Source organism: Merops nubicus, unplaced genomic scaffold (assembly GCF_000691845.1).
Source record: "Merops nubicus isolate BGI_N331 unplaced genomic scaffold, ASM69184v1 scaffold10982, whole genome shotgun sequence".
Lineage (NCBI taxonomy): Eukaryota > Metazoa > Chordata > Aves > Coraciiformes > Meropidae > Merops > Merops nubicus.
This window is the reverse complement of record NW_008591569.1, coordinates 1-24,099: the sequence shown is the minus strand read 5'-3', so window position 1 is coordinate 24,099 and position 24,099 is coordinate 1. Positions and strand designations below refer to the sequence as shown.

General features: G+C 38.7%; 1 protein-coding gene across 1 annotated transcript; it reads right to left on the bottom strand.

The window, feature by feature from the left end:
* Positions 1–3,283: 3,283 nt before the first annotated feature.
* Positions 3,284–23,403, bottom strand: LOC103782541 (E3 ubiquitin-protein ligase HERC2-like; the record flags this gene model as incomplete). The annotated part of the gene is made up of 14 exons (XM_008950311.1): positions 3,284–4,286; positions 4,895–5,107; positions 5,657–5,762; positions 7,860–8,050; positions 8,949–9,061; positions 9,163–9,357; positions 10,117–10,258; positions 14,503–14,586; positions 16,998–17,195; positions 17,829–18,016; positions 19,064–19,203; positions 20,098–20,189; positions 21,327–21,488; positions 23,226–23,403. Coding segments are annotated over 14 exons (2,275 nt in total), but the record flags the coding sequence as incomplete, so codon positions are not given.
* Positions 23,404–24,099: the final 696 nt, after the last annotated feature.

The following is a 24,099-nucleotide window of genomic DNA, read 5'->3' as shown; positions in this document are numbered from 1 at the left end:
CACCAGGACCGAACCACATCGACACTTTTTGCCCCCTCTGATAAAGTCACTTCACTGATAAAGGCACAGTGGAACAAGGGGTACTCCTATCTTGGACTTTATTTTCTAGTCCTGCAGCTCATCCCTGTAATGATAAGCTTAATGGACTTATCATTAGCAGTGAGTATATGCAAGTTCCCCATGAGGAAACAACTGAGACAATTCTACTCTGTGTTCCTATGGGATCTTTGCACGATCTTACTCACCGGCCATCAGATGACTGAACACAAAGCTGAGGAGCGGTGCCTTGCAGATAGACTATCAACATTCACATCTGAGACAGACTCATGAATCAACAGAATCTTTTCCAAGTATTACGGGCATCAATTCACAAATAGTTTGTGTGCCACACTCGCAGTTGTGTTGCTTTGTTGCAGTTTTCACTTAAGATAAGGACATGACTCCACGGTAGAATAACTTTTCCACTGATCTTACACCCTTGAACCTCAGCTGAGTTAAAGAACCATGATGGCATGTTTTAGTTACCACCATAATTTTTAACTTTAAGATTTTTTTGGAGGATTAACCTTGAAAAGTAACACCTACAGGAAACATCCGTACATTTTCTTTACAGTAAAAAGTGAAACTATTTTAACAATTACATCTTTGTAAGTCGCTGCTTACCTGTTTTCTAGAAGAGTGCTGCATGGTTTCATTTCAGAATGACAGAATTGTTTAGGTTGGAAAAGACTTTTAAGATTATTTGGTCCAACCCAGCACTGCCAAATCCATCACTGAACTGCGTCACCAAGCACCACATCTATAAGACTTTTAAATGCCTCCAGGGACAGCGACTCAACCACTTCCCTAGGCAGCCTGTGCCAGTGCTTAACAACTCTTTCTGCAAAGAAATTCTTCCTAATATCCAGTGTACATCCCTGGTGCAAGTGGAGGCCATTTCCTCTTGCCTTACCATTCCTTATTTGGGAGAAGAGACTGACATGCACCTCTCTACAACCTCCTTTCAGGTAGTTGTGGAGCATGTTAAGGTCTCCCCGGAGCCTCCTTTTCTCCAGGCTAAACAACTCTGGTTCCCTCAGTCACTCCTTGTAAGACCTGTTCTCTGGACCCCTCACCAGCTTCACCACTCTTCTTTGGGCATGTTCCAGCACCTCAATATCCTCGTAGTAAAGGGCTCAAAACAGAGCACAGTATTTGAGGTGCAGCCTCACCAGGGCCAAGTACAGGGGGACAATCACTTCCCTAGTCCTGCTGGCCACACTAGTTCTGACACAAGCCAGGATGCTGTGGGCCTATTTCTGCTTTGCACAGTCTGCTCCTGAAGATGCTCGCAGGGGAGGCAAGTATCTTATACGTGCTGGTCTGAGGACAAGGGCCATGACTATAAATGGTGGATGCCCCTAACCTCCCTGATGGGACTCAATGACTTTCTCTCCTTATTCAGAGGTTGTTTAGCAGCCAATACGTAGTTTCAGAGGTATCAGGAATTTACCCAAACAAAGAGTAATTTTGAACATGGGAAGGTATTCTTCTCTCAATCTGGAATTTTATAATGGAAAAGCTTTGTAATAAATCAAACCTTCATCTTTAATTTTATACAGGGAAGGAACACACAAAGAAGGGAAAACACTAGTAATTCATTCCTCACTTGCAAGATTGAGCCCTTTTCCTTATACTAGGAATTTGCATCTAAGAAAGAAAAAAAAAAATTAAGAGCCAATCCCATTTTTTGACCACTTGAAACAATGTTTTGTCAAGAACTGGTTACTCAGAAATACTTTAAGTCAGGCCATAGGTGACAAACACTTCACAGTGTAAAAGGGCATCTGAGACTCTTCTGTTAGGATGGGAAAGCAAAGGAGTTTTAAACCTGTTTTACACAGTTCACTAATTAACAACAAGCTGCTTCCTTACATAAGGGATACTTCCTTCTTGCTCTTCTTGGAAGAAAACCCTCTGACATTCTTTTTGTCTCCTAAGGAAGTTACAGAACTTCTCCATGTTATCATAGTTTATATGGCCCTGAAACAGGGTTTGAAATTAAAGAATGGCAACTGAAGTCATGCCCAAATACCAGTCCTTGGACTTGTGGCATTGGGGCATGACTCATTCATCACATCTCCTGAAAAGCTGACTACAGAATCTCTTTGATCAAGGTGGATGCCCAGAGGGCTCTAGTGTTATTGTGGCAAAAGACTGCAGACACCACATGAGTACTTCTGTACTAGATTCTCCAGTCACTACCCTGAGAAATTCAATTCAGCAGCAAAGATAAAAGTGGTTGCTTAAGTTTTTTGGGTTATTCATCTTTTTTTAGAATCAAAAAAAAAAAATTCTTTTTCCCATCAGCAGACAGAGAAAATCTGGAGGGCACAAGCCTGCCTTCTGGAATTTTCAGTGAGATAAGAGGATCAGGACAGGAGCATTTATTGCAAGAGATCTTCCGCACTGAACAGAGGTGACTACACCTAATGAATTTCAAAACTCTGACATCTTAACCACAAACAGGTAGTTTCAGCACTATTTTGAAATATCAATTCTAAGGAAAACTTAAGTCATGACCACAGTTAACACTTACACTTACAGAATTTTAAGTAAAAGTGAAATACACACACATAAAACCCAAAAAGAATCAACTCTGCATTGTAAAATATTAAATATTCACATATACGTATTCCAGTAATTAGTGAAAAAATGGTATGACATCACCTTCTGCTGGATTGTATAGGAAAACATTAGTGCTTTGGCATAACTGAACTTCACTTTCCTACTTTGAAACACCAGTGCATACACTGTGTAGTAAACACTAACACCTGCCCAAACACCACTTGACTTCAACCAGTTATTCACCCAGGCTACCACAGATGCACAATGTTTTGTGATCAAGCCTTGTAAAATGATCTGATTTTCTCAAAGACAGTCTGTCACACAAGTGTTACCACACTCTTCCATTCACTTGCAGACATCTGTCCCTTACACTTCCTCAAAAGCAATTTTTTTCCCCAAGTGTCCAGGAACAAATTTACCACTACTGACCACAGCAGCATTAGGAAGAACTACACGACCAGTGTACCTGATTGCTACCATTAAAGGGTTTGTGTAGGCTTGCTCTGAGTTTACTACAGCTCATGTTATGTCGATGCCAACTCACCTACGATTGGTGGAGCAGCACCACCAACGTTAGAACAACAGCTGTAAACATTTCTTAGTAGAGCCCCTGCAATGCTCAGCCCACACAACAGCTGCATTACCATTAAAAAAACACACGCTTTTGGTTTTTTTATTTCTGTGGCAGAACTTTTATTTAGAGGGAAATTATAATTTTTGCATTTACATGGCACAAATTATATACAATACACTTTCCATGAGAAGAATTATGATGCTGTTCACAGAAAGGTATCAAATTTGAGATAAATAATGCATAAGCTAAAATATACAAACTGGGAGTGGAGGTGAAACTATTGGCCATTTTTAGTATCAGTAGAAGAATTTAAAGGAATAATGTTAATTCAATGTCCAAAATTTTTTAACAAACTTCTAGTAAAGTTAATTTAAGTATTTATAATACTATTCAGTTGTTGCACAGTATTTCCAATATACAATCAAGAAGATGCACAGAACACAACACTTAATATGAAAAAAAACCTATCGCACCCACAATTTAAAGGTTTCACTGCCTTTTGGATGCTGCACTACCATATTTATATAAACATTTACAACACTTCAGTAAACACAAAGGTTCTAAATGTAGTGCAGCATTATGGGGGGCCACTTTCAGCTCTTAAAAATAAATGTTAAATGCCCATATACTGTGCCATTTATTCTAAGCTGATGGTTTAAGCTGTAACCCTTAATTCCTACTGTGAGTAGCAAACACACTGTCCCCACGTTCAGAAGATTACCATCCCTCTGACTACATACGCTATATTCTGAGACCTAAACTGCCCTCAGCTTCATAGTTATTTTGGCATTTTGCCTCAGTGCTTGTGACAACTATCCCTTATATTATTTTTTTAATGTCCTGTTAAGTAGTCCTGGGTAGAATCTGAAGCAAAAGAATCTGCATCTTCATTATCAGAATCATCACTACTGTCATCAGCTGCTGGTTCTCCTGTCAGCGCTATCCGGGCATAATCATCAGTGTCTATAGACTTGCAGAAGTGAATGGCATACTTCAGTTTTTCCTCTAGTACTTGCTTACAGGAATACCTGGGCAGCTTCAGTAGAAAGAAGCAAGTGTATGACTCAGGAAGAAAGTGGTCTGGAGGATTGTATTTATCCAATACCTGGGGAAAACAAAAAGCATCATGTTTTCTATTCACTGTCCAAACCACAAATAAGCATCAAAATAATACTTGAGATTTTTTTTTTTTTAACAGCATGTTAGATCTGTGATTCTGATGCTGAAGTTTCTTAAAAAAACAATGAAAAGACCAAATCCATTTTCCCTACGCTAAGTAAATGAATAAAAACACATATATGTGCTTCTTGGATTATGAACATGTGGTTTGGAAGAACCTAAAAAAGATCATATTACTTCAGCAAATACAAAAATATGACTTGAAGATCATAGTTTCTTAATTCAGCTGAAATTATTAACTGAGCTGAATGAAATTCTAAATAAATGCCAGCAAAACCAGTTCAAGACTGGCAGTGGGAAACTATCAAAACTCAGAGAAGCAAATGGATAGGAAATGAAATGAATACCCACTCGCCCAAGGCAAGAGAGAAAAATATTCATATACATTATACATCTCTGTTGCACTATTGAATCTACAGTGTAACGCTGCACAGTTTAATGAGCTCAGCCTGTTCTCTTGTTCTGTCATGCTCCTACTTCTCCACTACCAGCTTTTAAAAATAAAAAGCCCACACCCCAGCCCATACACCTTACCTGAATAACAAAGTCCCTCCCTCTGAAGTCTGCAATAGTCCTGGGCAGCCTTGTTCTGCCCCACACGAAGCGCAGGAAGAGGGATCGCTCTGTGTTGGAGAAAGACTCCATCACTTCCCAGAACCACTGTATCAGGGAAGCAGTGGGTTCAATGCCTTTGTAAGTTGCTACAGACTTCAGAAGGTGAAGGGGAATATCTGGGCTTCCACAGACCTGAAAAATAAAACACAGCGATAAGCTACAAAAGTCCAATCAGATCAATTACAGGTGATTCATCCCCTCTATTCCTTTAAAATATTTAATCAGCTTTTACACTAACTAAATGAACATTGAAATATTTGAAGTACTGTCTATAGTTTCCTATAACAATAATACTAAATACACATTCTCCCATCAGGGGAAAATAATGAACCTTCTTTAATATTTCTGAATCACATAAAGAATTAAAACATTTTACTTGTGATGAATAACTCCAATTCAACTCCTGTGTCCCTCTTTTGTTGTATTTGTTTGTTTGTTTGTTTTGTTTGCCTGCCTGTTTCTTCCAGAAAAAAATTCATCACTGCTCAACCATATCAAAATAACCTTATTAACACCAAGAGGGCAATTAAATATTTTCTAGTCTTTCCTTGGACAAAATGTTTGTAATCACAGAGCAATCGCTGTAAATAGTATTTAATGTGGATTTGGGATTAGTAAAACGTAAGTGAAGAATCTCACTCCAAGTTAGTCTGACAGAAGTAGCAAAGCAGAAATTGATACCATAGTTTCCAGTTCATATCCTGTAAACAGTGAAAGCAGAGGAACAGGAACAACACGGGCCATCCCCTCACGAACTGCTGCGACTTGTTCGTCGAATTCATGAAGTCTGCAGAGACAAATTTTTGGAGTTTCTGTGAGTGCCATCTCTAGCAATTATTTCTAGCTTTTAGTGTAGTATCAAGGAACCTTTAACCATTCTCCCCAAGTCTCCAGCTATGTGCCAAGGACCTTTAATAAACACCTATCACACAAGATAACTTGGCTTCTAACAGTTTCTACATCAATTCATATTGCACAGCAAACTCGGTATGAAGAGAGACCTCTCAGTGTTTAGGGTACTTTATTTCCAGTATTAGTCATGTACTCTGCCTGGCAAGAACAAACCAATGCCCCACTTGGAAACAACATGCTCATGGGATAAGAACAGCTCAGCTTTGAAACTGTCCCCAAACACTCCCAACACTAGAGAGACATTATGGTAAAAGAAAAATGGGTCTGAACTAAAACATGTCTGAGGGAACAGGAGTTCTTGTATTTCAAGACAGACACAGGTAGGTCTAACATTTTGCTACTTCTGCTGCCACCCGTGATTTGTGTTTTGCCTTTTTTTTTCCCCCTCTCCTGTCAAATAATTTCTGAGATGTTTTAACAGTGTTCCCCAGAGCAGAGATTTGAATCATCGACAAGACTTGTCCTCAGGCTTGTCATCACCAAAATAAACAAAGATGTCAGGACAAACTTAGGCCTTTTGCATCCACTTTTTCACATAGATGCTATTCAGGTTCTAATTTTTCTCTCAAGGGCTTCATGTAATTAAAAAAAAAAATTGATACTTAATCTAAACATTTAAGTGTTGCCCCCAAAGGCCTTTTATAGAATCATAGAATGTCTGGGCTGGCAGGGACCTCCAAAGCTCATCTAGTCCAACCCCCCTGCACTAAGCCGGGACAGCTCCAGCTAGATCAAGCTACTCAGAGCTTCATCCAGTCTGATCTTGAATGTCCCCAGGGATGAGGCCTCCACCACCTGTCTGGGCAACCTATTCTATGGGTCTATCACCCTCATATTGAAGAACTTTTTCTTAACATCTAACCTAAATCTCCCTTTTTCGAGCTTAAAGCCATTCCCCCTTGTCCTGCCAGTACAAACCCTTGTGAACAGACCCTCCCCTGCTCTCCTGTAGGCTCCTCTCAGGTACTGGAAGATTTCTTATTGTTTTAACTGTAAAACACTTTAGAATTGCTTGTGGTGAGGGTAGCCAGAACTGGCAAGAGAACAAAACCATTTTTTTTTGAAGAAATATAACCAGAATACAGACATATCATTCCAAACACAATTCCTCTCTATTGTCAAAAATGGGTTTCAGTATTGGTTCATAACCATACCATACAGTATACTGTATATAGTCTTGCTCAAGCACTAACAGAAACAGTTAACTGTGGCAGAGAGAATAAAACAACTATGAATCAGTTTCTCAGCTAAATTATCTAAATGTCCATATTTCAATAGACACTAGGCCCCACTGCTTCACCTAACAAGATGCCTGTAGCTGCTTCTTAGACACGCTTGTCAAGATTAGCTATCTAGGTACTGAAGTAACCAAAGGCCTGTCTTCTCAAATACTGAACAATTATTTCCCAGTCATTTCAGTCCACTGTTCAGCTTTTGGCACCGGGGGGTGAATTTACTTGTCTGCACAGAGGTGTCAGACTTATTTTATGGTGTCGAAGGAATGAACATTTTGTTCTGTGTACTCAAACTTAGATAAGAATAGACAAAGAATTCAGCTGGGACTGCTCTTGACTGCAACTGATGATATGAAAAACTGTCAGAGCAGTAGCACTAAACCTAAGCTCTCTTCACAAAGAACTTAATGATCAAGCCTATTACTTTATCACACAGGAAGAACTAGATGGATGAGACATTTCTCCACCTGTAAGCTGGCTGCCAAAACTGCTCTGTCAGGACAACTATTCACATCTAGAGCCACACCTGTTAATTTATTTTGTTTCCTAAAGATTAAGCTTAATCCTTTCTCCTTGGAGAGATTAAAAGAAATTAGAAAATCAAAACTAATCACACGGAAATATTAAAATACTTGTATATAAGAGGTTAAAGGAGTATATTGTTTAAAAGCTTTTATGTATTTCTTAAAAGAAAACACTTATTCGTGTCAATAATTGGAATGACTTATTCAACAAACCTGTAGTTTATTGCCAGCCTCACATATTCGGCTCTGTTATCCAGTGTAATATGGGTGTACTTGGAACTCAGCTGGATATCCTGACCACTTGCATTAGGCACAGTGAACGGGAGGCTCATAGCTTCAAACTCTTCTGAAGTAGCTTCATTGTCTCGGATGTACATAAGCCCAGGAATAAAATCTTTATCAACCTTTTGAAAAGAACAAGCCCCAGTTAGACTCAGTTTCCTACCCCTGCACAAGAGCGTCTCTTGCACATCAAAAGCAGTGTACCATGTGTCATCTACCAAAAGCACTGTCAAATGTCCAACCACAACCCACCTAACTTAATTTCAAAGCCATAAAATGGCTTAATATTTTACATAAAATTTCACTATACTGGGATGTGGGAGGGTGCATGTGTTCTAAATTTCAGTCCTTTCGGGGCACATTTGCCAAGAAATTGTCTTACACAAGAAAATGGATTTAAAGCCTCAAAACACCATCATTTTTAGAAAGTCCAGTGCTGGATTTGGTAAAAAATTAATCCCTTTACTGACAAGTAAATGACTCAATGCGTTTACAGTAAGTACATTCTTACATGACATATTTGAGAAGTAATTCTTCTTCCTAACAAAGACATAACTCTTACTCCACTTTTATTTAGTTCAGTAAACAGAAGTTGAAAGTTTATGATGTTCAGTATGTGGGCACAAACTATTTTCAGTAATAGTTTGAACTCACTTTATTTCAAAACAGCGTAGGCGTGGGCACCAAATCAATTACTGAAACTTGGCACAACAGACAGTAACAGCTACAGAAAAGTCTACTGGAAAGAAGTTCAACCACAAACATCTGTCTAGCCAGACTGTTGAGAAGATCTGAGAATGCTCTTGAATTCAACTAGCTTGTTTAATTACTTCTGAATGACTTAAACTTTCACTTTTAGCTGAACGAGTACGAGTCATCCTTATATACTGGCTCAAAATGTAAAAGGCCAGTAAATATACAAGTATACAGAAACCAGGAAAGTCCATCACTGGAGAAAAATTTATGCTAGGGTCTGCTTGTCTTCGGTAAGTTATATCCTACTCAGAACTTCATACTTACCTCACTGAGATCAGCAATTGTTAGGTTCATTCCTGCAAGCTGTTTCCACACTGGCTCAGCCAGGTTGAGGCTCAGAGGGCTGCCAGTCCGGATAGCAATGCCCAAAAGTACACCTGCAAGTTTAAACAGAGTATTTTTAATTTTCAGAGGTTAGATTCACAATATTTTGATCATGTAATGCAAACAGAATGTCATAACATTGCTAAGAGATTACCAAGAAAACGAAACATGTTCATATGCAAGAGTGACTTGGCAGCAGGATTTAATAGGAAACAATCTCTGTTTGCTCCAGACTCATCTCTTCCATTTGGTGTCACGATTAACAGAGGGGTCAGCCCATTCTGAAGCTCCTCGCACATTTCTGCTATTGATTCACTGTAACCTCCACCACAATCATCCACAGATTCACCTTGGAGAGGAAAAAGAAGGCTCAAAATTAAGTGTTCTTTCAAATATAAATAAAGCAACGAAATAAACTGCATTTTCTTCCACAGGGACAATTGAGCAAACAAAAGTTTACTAAAAGCTACACTGTCTTATCTGTTCATCTGAAAATCCTTTATGTTTTGCTTAATACTGGGATATTTCCAGTTCACTGTAAATTGTAGGATTTACAAGATTATACAACATATCCCAGTGCCAAAAATACTACTTTGCCAGAACATTATACACTAATCAAAGTAAAATTGAGGTAGAAAAAGAAAGCCAAAGCAAAACAATTCCTAAGTGACATCTTAAAGTAGATATATTTTATATATCTTGTATACAGTAGTTAGAATGTCTCTTCAATCTAAGACATTTTCTCATCTAAAAGCTCCAAGTGATATGCAAATGGTAAAAAACAACCATACCAGTAAAACCAACTATTAAGGATTATTTACCAATTCAGACAGCAAAAAAAGAGGTCTAGGTTCTGCAGAACGTGTCATGTGCGCAGAAGAGCTGCCCCAGCAATTTGAGAATTACAGACACATTTCCACTAGTCTTGAGTTTTTTTAAAAATAATTTCAAAAGGCTTCTTTAACTTCCTAACATTTTAAGCACTTTTCTCTGCTAAACACATACATTGTTTTCCTATATCACTTCCTTCAGGTTCTCCAAAAAAGTAAATCTGATGAAAACTGCGTCAGTAAACGCAAAATAGGTGGGGGGTGAAGAGTCCTCTTACCAACAAACTTGACCTTCCAAACACGGTGAGGCAGCAGCAGGCTGTCGGGGCTGAAGGAACTCATCTTGGCACACATCTGTCCAAACACTGACTTCGTACCGTCAGGCCCCGCCAGTCCTCCTTTACTCCTGGAGCGTTTCACCTGTGGAGTAAGCACATCATAAAAGCCACTGTAGGAACGTGTTTCAGCTGGCATCACCGTGCAGAGCAGACCAGAAGAGTGAAGTTTATAAGATACTAATGTGTTCAGTGAAACATCTGCAGTTTTTGTTTATACACGACACATACAGAAGAGCCACCAAATTTCAAATTACAGCACTACAATACTTTTCAGTACCATCTAATACACATCCCTAGATACAGATATTGCAGACTCCTGTTACACACACTGACTCCCTCCAGGACGACGAGAGCACTTAAAATCTCAGGCTATTAGGAGTCCAGAACTATTTCAGAATCACATGATGGTTGAGGTCAGAAGAGACCTCTGAAGATGATCTGGTCCAACCTTCCTGCACAAGCATGGCTCCCTAAAGCTAGCTTCCCAAGACCATGTGCAGACACCTTTAAAGTAACTCCAAGGATAGAGACTCCACAGCATCCCTGGGCGACCCGTGCCAGCACTTGGTCAACCTCATGGTGGAGAAGTGCTTCCTGATGTTCAGAGGGAAGCTCCTGCGTACAGTTTGTGCCCACTGGCTCTGGTCCTGCCTCCGGGCACCACTGAGCAAAGTATGGCTCCACCTTTACACCTTCCCTTCAGGTACTCATAAGCAGACATTAACAAGATGCCCTCTGAGCTTTCTCTTGTCCAGACTGAACAGCTGCATCTCTCTCAGCCTTTCCTCATAGGAGAGATGTCACAGTCCCTTAGCCATTCTCGCGGCCCTTCACTGGACTCTCCCCAGTATGTCCATGTCTCTCATACTAAGCAGCCCAGCACTGGATTCAGCACTCCACTAGCACTGAGCAGAGGGGCAGAATCGCCTCCCCCAAACTGCTGGCAAAACTCCTCCTGATGCAGCCCAGGAGACACATTAACCTTCTTCATGGCAAGGGTACATTGCTGGCTCACATTCAGCTTGGTGTCCACCAGGACCCCTATGGCTCCTTCAGCAAAGCTGTTTCCCAGCTGAGCAGTTCTCAGCATACGCTGGTGCCTGGGGTTGTTCCTCCCCAGGTGCAGGACTTTACATTTCTCCTCATTGAACTTCATGAGGTTCCTGTCAGCCCATTTCTTCAGCCTGTTGACATCCCTCTGGATGGCAGCATGACTCTCTGGCACATCAACCACTCCTCCCAGTTTTGTATCATCAGCAAACTTGCCAAGGGGACACTGCACCATTATCTAGATCATTAATGAAGATGTTGACCAGGACTGGACCCAGCATTAACCTCTAGAGTACACTGCTAATTACTGGCATTCACTGGACTTCATTACCACCTTCTGGACCCAGCTGTTCAGGCAGTTTTCAACCCATCTCACTGTCTGCTCATGCAGACCCTACTTTGTCAGATTGTTTGATACAAAAACAGGACCTACCTAAACATTAAGGAGTAAGATTTACTGGTTCCAGGATAAGACCTGTTGCAGAAATTGCAGTGCAGCCTATCTCTGTGACATAGCTGTTTAACTATCACTGACTACTATGACTATCACCACTTATACTCACTGCAAATTCCAGCACCTTTGTACCAGAAGAAATTTTTCAACTAATGCTTGGATTTGCACAACATAAAAAACAATTATCTGGTTATCTAGATCCTCCCACTAAATGTCCTGAATTCTCCTGACAATGCTGAATGACTGTTCTAGGTAATTTCTGTGACCTGACACAGTTACAACTGTTTGAGGCAATCTTAGTTCAAGCATAACTGACCACAATGATGGTGTTTACATTCTTTAAATGAAAACAAAAAAAAAAAATGGAGGTTGATTAGTAATTTTACTGTTAGAGCTGGAAGCATGCAAAACCAATAGGTGTGTTCACTGCAGCTAGACAGAGTGATTCTTACCAGGTCAGCCAGCAATCTTGTTGGCTTTCTTCCCTAGATAAAGAATTTTATGTTCCCCCAACCACCAAGACCTTACTTGTCTTCACTTCCAAATAGTTCATTGTCCATCTGTCTCTACTCAGCACTCTATCTGCTCATCTTTAAAGGAAAATAGTAAGACTGAGGGGTATAAATGACTGAATTTGTTGATAACGTTTTCTTCCCCTGTTTCTGAAGAAGCAGACAGTGCCCTGGTAAATTCAGTTTTTCTGGATTACAATACACATAGCTGATGCATCCTATCTCCACTTACACATACAACTGTCAAAACAGGGTAAGATTTTTATCCATAAGACAGATCAGAGGCTGTGCTGTTGGCCAGAAAACTGAATGGATGTTATTCTTATGTTCATTAATGACAATATTTAAATATGCATCTATCACACTTACTAGGAGCCCCTAAAAATGTGTAAACTAATACATATGTATATACACAGAGTGATGTGTTTATTAGGCACCTAGAGAAAAAAGTGTGGTTTGAGACTTGATGAAGGTCCCTAAGAAGCAGCATGCGAGGAAAATCCCACTGCAATATTTTGCTGCAAGATTCACTGTTCCTTTCAACTGCTGTGATAATATCTTTCATCTAAAGGCAAAGATATGATTTAACAGCATTATGAACGCCTGTCCATTTGACACCACATGAGCTCACCAGTACTTAAGCACCGGGCAAATCCAATCTGCTAGGAAGAGGGTCAGTAAATGAACTTGAGCACTGGAATCCTGTTTAGACACAACTCTTGGCTCACTTTCTGGCTCAGTCTTCAACCACTTCTATTACACCTCTCCAGAGCAAGTCACAGGTGCTGTTTTGGAACATTTCTGCACAATATAATATATATACTGTAAGATGAGTTTTCTGAAAGCAAGGGGACCCTAAAGCCTAACTGCAGTTAAATTCACAACTGCAAATAAGATGAAACTCTTAACATTGACAACTAGCTGTCTGACACTATGTAAAGCAGCTTTGAATCCTCAGTTAAATAATACAGATCCTTTGATGAAATGGTTTAAGACTCCACATTTTCATTCTCTGCAAAAGCTAATGCAAGAAGCTGTGACCTGTACTTGGTACTGTGCTATCAGGCCAGATTATGAACATGGTCCTTCTTAGCCTTCATTTGGCTAAATCTAGGACAGACTCGTGCTACAGCAAAATTCCATTTCCCTCAGAAGCTATGAGGAAGGGAAGCCCTGCAGCTACTGGTTCTCTTCTAGAGTTCGAGACAGATTTAAATAATGAACTGGAATACCACATAAAGCCTACCTTAAGTCATTAACTCAACAGTAAAAGGAGGACAGTAGGAAATGAGCCCAAACTTTAGTCACCATTTTCCTGCTTAAATACTTGCACCACTTTATTGGACTTTCTGATTTCATACATGCACACAAAATGTAACCAGAAAATCCCAGGCACTCTCAGGACTAAAACATAACACCTTAATCACTTAACATTACCACAAGACATGTTAAGTGCCCACAGAAAATGGCAAGGGTTCAGGCACAACCGGATGTACTTCTGATCACTAAGACAAAAGCAGTTAGTGAAAAGGTTCACAATTCCTCTATTCTAACCTTACAAAGAGTAGGTTTTCTTACGTTACACAATATACAAATTAAAAGGAAAAAAAAAAAACAAACAAAAAAAAAACCCACACCAGTAAAGGAAAGAAATGCTTAAGGACTCCCTAAGACCAGGCTTCAGTCCACTTAGACAAAAACAATGTTTTACTATTCTGTTACAGAAATATCTAAGGAGGAGGGACATATCTGGCCTAAGGCACAAGATTACATTTTCAAACGTCAATGATAAGGAAAATAGCTCTTTTGTATCAAAGAGTTCTGCAATCAATATGACACCATGTGACGACCAGCAAAGGACAAGAACTTACCAGCCTGATTTCAAGGGCTTTTTTCTTGTCTTTTTCCCCCTTCGTGTTCTCTGTTACGAAATCAACAGCTGAATAATTCATCTGACCATTTTGAAAGGCAAGAATGGCAAGAGAACGACTACTTCCTCAATGTAGTGAGTTTTGAAAAAGCAGTCCTTTAGCAAACAGGACATACTTTGTTCGTTAAAGTCTAAATCACTGACTTAATATTTTGACAAGTGCCCCCCTCCTCTAAAACAACTATAGCATGGATTGAAACATACTAAAAAGAAATTGAGCAGCCCTTGATGCATTTACTTCTTCATTGTTTGTTTCTCTGACCAAAATTCTACTCTATACTACTCAGAAGCCAAAGAGCAGAAGCAAAAGGACTTGACAAATGTATAGGACTGTGGACTAAACATACAGATATTAAAATCAAAATTTCAGCTAGAGTTACCTGTATTCTGTTGAGCTCTACAACTGGCCCATGCTGACGATCTCTCACCATAGTTGCTTGCACAACTTTTCTGAAAGCTGCCTCCTAAAAAAGGAAAACAGAAGAAATTAAAATAATGGCAAAACTGCAATCAAACAAGAAAGTTGCACATATTTCACAGATAAACATGTATGTAGTTCAAACAAGGCCAAAAAAAATATTTTTCAGCAGAATAGAGAAACTGATCCTGCAAAAGGCATAACACCTCTGAGTTTTTCTTGATGAAAAAAAAGGAATCAAGCATCAAATACTTCTGAAATACTGAAAATAAACAAGAGCACCAGAAGATAAAGCTGTGAGATGTTAGTTAAGTATCATGTTATTTGTGCTAATACAATTCAAGTCTGAAACAGCTGGGATACTAATAAAGCAAAGAAGGAAGCCTCTCCTGTATCACTCCTGTGTATATGAAGAATAACAAATCACTGAGAAAAACACCCCAAAAAGCCAAAGTTGAGATCATCTTGCAATGGAAGGCAACAAATTAAAAACAACTTAAAATAAAAAATGAACTATAATCTTAACGTGCAAATTCCAGCATCTGAGGTTCTCTCACTAAACGTTTGGATCTAATTTTACACCAGCAGTTTCAAGCAAGCTTTAAAAAGATTTTCAAGTATCTGAAGGTAAGCCTGGCTGAAACACGGTCATAGATACAATTGCAGCATTGCCACTTCCACTGTCTCTGTTGACTGCTTTTAACATAAAATATGCCTGATATCCCATTTTATCTTACATCTGAAACCTTTCTGTAACTGTTCTGCAGACTCTTCAAGTAAATTACTTGAATGTGCCTCCTGCACACCCACTCCTGTACTTAACATTATATATCTAAAGACTCCCTATTAATAGCAGAAACATAAAAGTGGCATGAACAGACTAGCTAGGATTTCCCTTTCCTTTTTTCCAGTTTAGGTTTTGATAAAAAAAAAAAAGTGTGTGGTGTTCTCCTGGTCTGTGAAGCATGTATTCTGCTGGAGTGCTCTACCACACAATGTTACAGGGAGTCTAGAGAAAGAGACTTTGAGACAGTACATGCTAAAGGCTACAGGCCATGTGTCTTACTGAAGGACACAGAACAGCACTGCAGAGGGAAACTTAAGAGCTCCTCTTCTCAAATATGTCTCCCAGGAGGTTTTGTCTGTTTATATAAGATTATCGTTTCATGTTAGACAAGTTACAATGACAGTGAGAAAAGTCAGATCCAAAACTGATGATCATACTGAAGGCAAGTAATGTTTTCAAAGGCTTTCTATATCTGAAGTTTTGAATAAGTGTTGTAACCTTGAAGCATTATAATTATCTAGGTTTTCTCATGACTGACTTCCCTTACAACTGTAAAAATCCACTTTCTTTTAACAATTTGAGATTTAACTCTCAAGTATGCTGTCTTCACTTTTAGACCAGTCTAAAACAAGTTTGCACCTTGTTCAGCCAATGACCAGGCCCAACAAAAATGATACCACCAGCAGGAAGATGAACCAATACACAGACTGTATTGTAAACAAAAACGTTATGACATGAATGATCACTGGGGGTACAAACAGATCAATCAGCTGGTACATAATCGACGCCACCCCCAACGATCCCACAAAAGATGTGGCTCGGCCCACAACAGGTGGTACAAACAGTGAACCGAGGTTTCCCACAGTTGGCATGGGAAACAGCCAGACCAGCAAGTTAAATACATAAGAGAAAGGTGCCCACATGGTGACTCTCACCCCATCAGCCCGTGTTCACAAAGGTCTAAACAGACTGGGGCCCAGCTCCAGGGAGAGTCAGGAGGTCTGCCCTGAACCAGGAAGCTCTGTGGAGGGCACTCCACAGACAGACACTCCTGACTCCCTGCCAGTGGTCCCAGCTTTTATCCCCAAGCAGACCCCTGACCTTTGTCAACTCAATGCTGGACCCCTGGGGCTCATTTCCCTTCTGGCTCTCCCTGCAGGGCCGGCCGCCCCCTGGGGGGAAGCTATAAGGCAAACTCACCACCTCTGTATGAAGGACTGTGGGAATCACCCACATGTCAACCTTAATTCGGGGGTCGGGGTTCAAACCCCAGCATTTCACACCTGCACAAAGCTTTCGATCAATTAGCATATAATCTGATCATGACAACTGAAATATATATATAAAAAAAAAAGACCATTTCATGCCCATCTTATCTTTTTTTTCAGAACAGCATCTACTGAATACCTCAGAATAATTTGGCTATAAAAATAAAGCTATTTTCCACGTCAACACACAAAGGCACTATGATTAAGAACTGACAAAAACATAATAAAAAGAACATAATAATGTTCACAACAAAAGAAGTTTGCATAACCAGAATGCAAACATTTGATATACAACTTACACAACAAATTCAGATATACAGTTCTATTTTCTTTGGAAACTGTTTAAACAGTACCTTTCACTACAGTTACAAACCACTACCCTGAAAACATTCTGATAAATACCTTTCCCTGGGATATCAATATTCCCCGTAATGTATCAAACCCAACTGAGGGTCCTTGGCCAGTTTCATCAAGTCTTCCTTCAAGATCAAACATTGGAATGCAAGGACAGAAGAGCTCAGAAATGTGATGCAGCAGCAGAAGCCTGTTTCTCAATGAAATGATGGGAATTTCTTGCAGATGATTGTACTCCATAGGAACCTATGATAAGGCAATGATATCCAAAAATAACTTAAACTTATTACATACTTTATTTTATAAAATTTGTAGGTAAATTTGTATTAAAAATTCAGATATTTTCTTGTTCACAGTCAAAACCTAATACACAGAGTTGTTTAGAAAAGATGCTAATAGCACCTATCTAAACTGGAAGAAGTATTAGGAATATGATGGTTGGACTGTTCTTGTTATTCTGTATTTTACAATTATCTTTATCCATAAACAGAAATATATTTATATCCTGTAATCGCTATACCTACCCATTATAGCTGAAAGACAAAATATTAAAAAAACAATTTCAATGTAAAGCAAGTATCTTGGAAAGTATAAGATTTTAAAAGCTGGAATACAGAATTAAAATTCCTGCCAATTTGCAAACTGAGCTGCTGTTCTACATTGGATTAACAACTGAATGAAGAGGCTTTCTCACCTCACAACACTGGAACTCTTCTTTAAACATGGAAGTAAAACAAAGTAACTGGCTCAAACTCCAAGCTAAATCCAAGCACATTGAGCTTATGCAGGGATTTAGAAGGGAAATACATCTACTCAGAGATCAGCAGTGAACATGCAAGGTATGTTTAAAATCTGAAAGCAATAAGCCAAAAATATTACCTGTGTAGGGAGCTTGCCAGCATTAGCAGGTTTACTGGTTGACCAAGCTAATGTATGTGCTGAGCCACAGGCTACTCTGTTGATCTTTTTACCCTGGAGTGCTGCAACCAAGCGTGGTCTTTGGATGGCATTAGTTGTTCCATCTCCAAGCTGCCCTTCATCATTATCTCCCCATGTATATACTTCCCCTAAACCAACAAAAAACAGTAATTGTTTTGAAAGTAATTCTAGAGGCTGTCTTTTTTTTTTTTTTTAAACAATCATTTGTAAATCATTTAACTGAACGAGGCCTTGGACTGTAATCAAGATTTCTAGGACTGATGGCCACCTGAGATCCACTATTTAGTGCATATAAATCTTGAATGCCATGGTCAGGCCCCTGGTCTATGTAGAGTAGCTAGCGTATGCATTTATTTCTTCATAGTTTATATAACTTTAAAGTTCTGCTCCAGAACGCAAGGAAATGGTGAAGAACAACAACAGATACACCAGAAAGACTGTATTTTGTGGTTTCATAGTACAAAAAAAAAAGCTGATATCATAAAAAATAATTAGGAAAAACCTAACAATTTGTATGAGACAAAAGAAAAGATCCTATAATAGGTTGTATTTTTAGAGAGGACATTAAAATGGGTGCTTACTGCTGCAAGACAAATAGAAAATACTTTAAAAACAGCAACCTTATTTTTGATTACCCATTTTCTGCAGGGGGATCCTCTTTCACTAGCACTTATATAACACACAGTCACTGTGCAGACTTGTTAGTTACATGTGGCAGTGAGCCTACTACCAACACTCAGTATCTCAACCTGCTCTCTAAGAAGCAATATTGTTTGTGCAGTGCTTCCTTTACCAAATTAAACACCTCAGAAGGCTCAGAAGACCCTGTGAAACAAAAAGCCAAATCTATTTATTCTCCTGCTTGACCAATCTGTAATTACTTTTAGAGCTCTAGAGCTCTAGATTTTCTTTGACCATCAGCATTTATGAAACAAACTTTTTATTATTATTAATTAAAACCTTTCAGTTGGTTTGATGTGATCATTTTAAATGAATGACATGTTTGCTGCTCAGGGACTACGCAACATCTGCAAACACAAAATACATCCATGGCCCATGAAGGACCAGCATTTTTAGCAAGAACAACCTACCAACAGCTGACTAAAAAAACAAATTTATTTTTTTTTCTTCCAAATTCAGTACTAAGAATTAAGCAAATTGTTTTATTTTTATACCATCTTCAGTGCAGCAAACACAGTGCAAAGATCCAGTAGCAATTGCAATGACTTTCTTTCCTTGCAGTCCCTGCACTTGCCGTGGTCTTCTAACATGGTCATCAGATCCATGGCCTAACCGATGATAATCTCCTTTGCCCCTGCACAGAGAAGGTAAAAAATTTCAAAACCGTGTTTTATTTGTGGGAAAAAAAATGGAACAACAGACTGTGTCTGATATCTGATCTGTAGATGTATTGATAAACAGTGTAATACCAAAATATTCTCCAAATATTCCACATTAGCCATCCCTAGCTTGTAAGATACGGATGTGATATACTGTTGATAAAGTAAAGATTCTTAAACCTGCAACATGTTGTTCCTACTTATTCTTTGTAGGTCCTTTTACCAGCATTGCAGGTTTTCTTTTTAGTTTTTTTCCTCTTAGAAGGATCAAGTATTAGAAGCATTCATCTGTAAAAACAGTACATTTACTGACCTCAGAGACTGGAACTTTGTACAGTTTAAAGGTATCTCTAATGCTGTACAAACAAGGGAGCAGAAGGGTGTTGGGAAGGCATTTTCATTAGCCTTTTTAAACACTTGAAGGCTAGTAGTTTAAACTACAAAATCTGGGATGGCTTAAGAATATTAAAATGATGAACTGAAATTCTCAGACTACAGCCACCACAAGCTGGACACAGTTTTGATAACACATGAGAATGCTGTTTGTGTTATCATCTTCCACCCTGCATGACACTTCAGGCTTATACTTCTGCTGACCCCCTTGGAACTTCTGCATCTTGCAGTGGTCAATGCCTGGAAAGACAACTCTGTACTTAGGTCTCCAAGACAAAATACTTTCATTTTTCATTCAGTTAGCACTACAAAATATTCCCCAAGTGACCAATTTTATTACTGATCAGGACCGAGGTATTCAAAAAAGTTTTTAATAGGAGGACAGAATCAAAACAGTGAAGGCAGTATAACACTAATACCTGTTGCAGACAAGGTTTCATTTAACACTGTCAAAATAACCAATACAAAATACTTACCAAGTATATACTGCTCCAGATTTCGTAAGAGACACAGAAAACTGTGATCCACATTCAACTTTAATGACTCCAAGGCCTGTGAGGGAATCAATCTAGCAAAATAATAATAAATTAAATCAAGGTTAATTAAGGAGACTATAGTTTCACAGACTGCACTATCTTAAACACAATGTGAAAGTATGTGTCTATATGTACATTTATAAATTAAAATATGTACATAGATCATTGAGCAGAATTCTACTCCTTCCATCCTTCCACCATTTGCTACTTACACATTACAAAGCAGCTCAGATTTCGCCAACTATTGAAGATCATCTCTAGGATGTTTTGCCACCAGTTACTCAGCAATTGCCCTTAGCAGAAAGGCTGTGTCTCCAAATACTCAACATTAATCATCTCTAACTCCTATAACATGGATATGATTCTGCTGATACAGTAGAAGTACTTAAGCCACCAGTACACTCTTCCTGTTTATTCTTTGTAGGTCCTTATGCCACTTTACCATCAATCCTATGGGACTGATGATGGATAGAACATAAGCTATTTTCACATTGTATTACGTCATGCAGTAGAGAAATGTTATTTGGGACATGCTGGTAGATTTTATCTATTTGGAAACATAATGGGGACATCTCTACCCAAGTAATAAAGTGTGAATCTGGACTAAGAATCCAAAATCCACTGTACATTGGTATGCACAGTGACACTCACATATATTTCTCAAACACAAGCAGTGTTCATCTTCATAACAAGTGCCGGAATTCAAATTAGATGGCTACATGGATTTAATTTGTAACATAGGAAAAAACTTCCAGCAAATGATATATTCACACAAAAGGTTTAATATCAAGTAAAATTACTTTTTAGCCAATTAATACACCTTTCTGGAATGAAGTTATGACTTCAAAAGTGTTACAGAAATTTATTAAGACAAAGAAATATTAAGATTTCTTGGCAAAATCTAAACCTTTCGACAGAAACCAAAATTAAAATGAGAAATTAGTGGAACCAGCAGTGCACTCTGAAGAAAAAAAAAAAATTAAGTTCAACAGTCAACAAAAAATTTAAAGAGTTATCACTGTAGACTACAAAGTTCATTTTTAACAACAATCAGAAGAATCCTGATGCCCTAGAATGGGTGAAAGTTTGCATATACTAGCAAATCTGGCTTCAGCACTTGACAACAATCTCACGGTTTCTAAAAAATGAAAAAAATTATATTCAAATACCTTCATTGGTACTTTACAGCCATCACTGCCCCCTCTCCCAAGTTTTCCATAATCTCCATCACCCCAAGACCAGACTGTATCATCATCAGTCAGGCACAATGTCTGTGCATCTCCACTGCCACAAGCTATGTCAATCACACGGTAGCCCTGGAGAGCTTCCACCTGTAAAGAAATCATCCATTTTTTGTTCATAATGAAAGACTCGGTCATTTAGTTTCAGAAAAGATGACAAACCCAACTTAGGGAGGTGCTTCACTGGAACTACGAGCCTGAAACACCACAGGAACAAGCAAATATAGGCAATTCAAAGGACTCTGCTGTTTTCAAACCAGCAAAGTGAAAACTAACTATGCATTTTAAATATTGGGTTATTCTTTTTAATTGGTGAACTACTTATATTTTTTTGACCTAAAAAATCAGGGAAAACAATTCAAGTAAAACATATAAGGTTATCAAAGACTGTATTTTCTTGAAATGATTTCAAGCTCTCTGAATTGGTATTGTATACAGCAAGAAAAAAAAAAAAAAGTCTTATTTTCAAATTCTCTTTTACTATAATACAGTTTTCTAGCACTTGCATCGCAGCCTGAATTTAATCAACCTCTTTTGAAATGCTGCCATCTAGTGATAAGGAATGGGATTTGGAGTCACAAAGTAAAAGGACAGTGACTCATATGTATCATTGTACCCTCCCCACCCTCACCCCTACTTCAGATAGATTATAGGCAGCACAATCCACCACCTGAAGTAGCATGGAACTTCACCTACTTCAACTCATCTACAGATAATCTGTTTTCATACTAGCCAAGAACATGGAAGATGGAAAGATGTATAAAGATGTACAAGAAGGGTGGGCAGACCTTGGGTTTTTGGGGGAGGCAGGGATAATGAGAAGATCTGGATAGAGGTGATAAGGTCCCTACATGGACTAAGAACACACAATACCTCGTCCCACAAATTCAAGCACTGAAAAAAGTCAATACTTGCATGAACAGAAATATATTCACAGGGCTATGAATAAAATAACCCCTAATGCTCAGTTTGATTCAGTTAATGCAATCTTATCCTTTGCTGTATTTTCAGCAAGAGAACACAAGTAGCAAAAAGCACTCTCATTTCAAAAGTAGGGCAGTTTTCTTAATACCACTGTTCTAACTGAAAGCTCTTCCAGCCTAGTTCACAGGAGTACAACGGGCTGAATTACAGCTTGTCAGCTAATCAGTATACTCATTCTTCCTACATTCCATACTGGCCAAGTTCTCAGATTTCCCACCTACAAATCAAATGGAAACAGCCATCCTCCTCATCAATAACTGCTTCACTCAAATTACTTTAGCAGATAACAAATATTTCATAATTACCTAGGTTAAATTCTTATTCACTTAGTATACATGTCAGTAACACCTCAATATTCAAATAATGAGAATTAAGTTTATAATTATGATGTCAGGAAAAAAAAAGTAGTTTGCAAGTGGCTAAGTGGCTACCACTACAATCACTGGTACATTTTCCAGGAAGTAAACAAAGAGAGGGCCTAGTGGGTTCCCTACTGAAAGCAACACCTTCGGAAACAACACCTTTGTTCCTTTCAGTGCAAACTACAGATGGGAAGGGGTGGAATTTACTTCCTGGGGGTTGAAGGGCCGATTTGGAGTTTTGTTTAAGTCTTCTCCAAAAGAAATTCCTTATAAGCTGTTTAGTGACCTCCAGCAAAGTTTTACAACCCCACTTTCATTTGATTCCTCCAATCCATTCCTGTTCTCTAAAGCAACTGCTCATTTCTTAAAAATGCACATCACCATCTTGTCCTTTCGTTCTTTATGTGGAGAAAAGCAAAAAGTTACAAATCAGAAAGTAAGAACAGAACTAAGACTGTACAGAACTCCAAAGGTTTCTTACCAGTTTAGGTTTTAGTTGGTCCTCACTGTCTCCATGCCCAAGGCGTCCATATCTTCCCTTTCCCCACGTGAAAAGGTCTCCAGCAGCTGTGATACAGGCGCTGTGTGCCCCCCCAGCAGCAATGTCAACCACTTCTATACCTCTCAGGGATTCAATCACACGAGGCCGATCGCAAGGGCTGAAACAAAAGTATTTTTCTTGACAAAACTTTTAGAACAAAAAGTTCATGTTCATCAATGTATGGAAGGAGGTTTTTAAAATGAGTATGAGGACACCTAAAGTAACTGAGCTTTTGCTCCAGTTTAATATCCTACAGTTTTACGCTTACTTAGTCATTCAGAAATACTTTTAGAGGCCTATAAGAGCTGGATGTAGTTTACCATATATTATAATACAGCATTACAGATAAGCTGCAACTATAAAACCAATTCCACTAAAAAATACTCAAACCTAAGCATTTACCCTGGAAAAAGCAGTTCAATTTAAGACACGTTATCAAAATTTCTAGCATAAAATGTACTGTTGCCCCCCAGGGACTTCAGCATTCCTTTTTGGCATTGGATCAGAACATCACTAACACAACAGAACTTTTCCTTTTCAGGTAGGCAACAATGCAGTTGTTGGCAGAATAGCAGTTTTGTTCCTTTAAATGCCTTAAAGCTCCACATGCCTACAAGACAGATCCCAAAGGAAAGCCACTGGACTTAAGCATCAACAGATATGTTACAACACAATATCTAATTACAGAAATCAGAGTAACTATCTATCTGAAACATTTTTTGGTTCTCCAGTTTAAAAACGTACACTTCTACATCACTACTTACATCACTGCTTAATACTGACTACTAGGTATAGAATCATAGAATCATTTAGG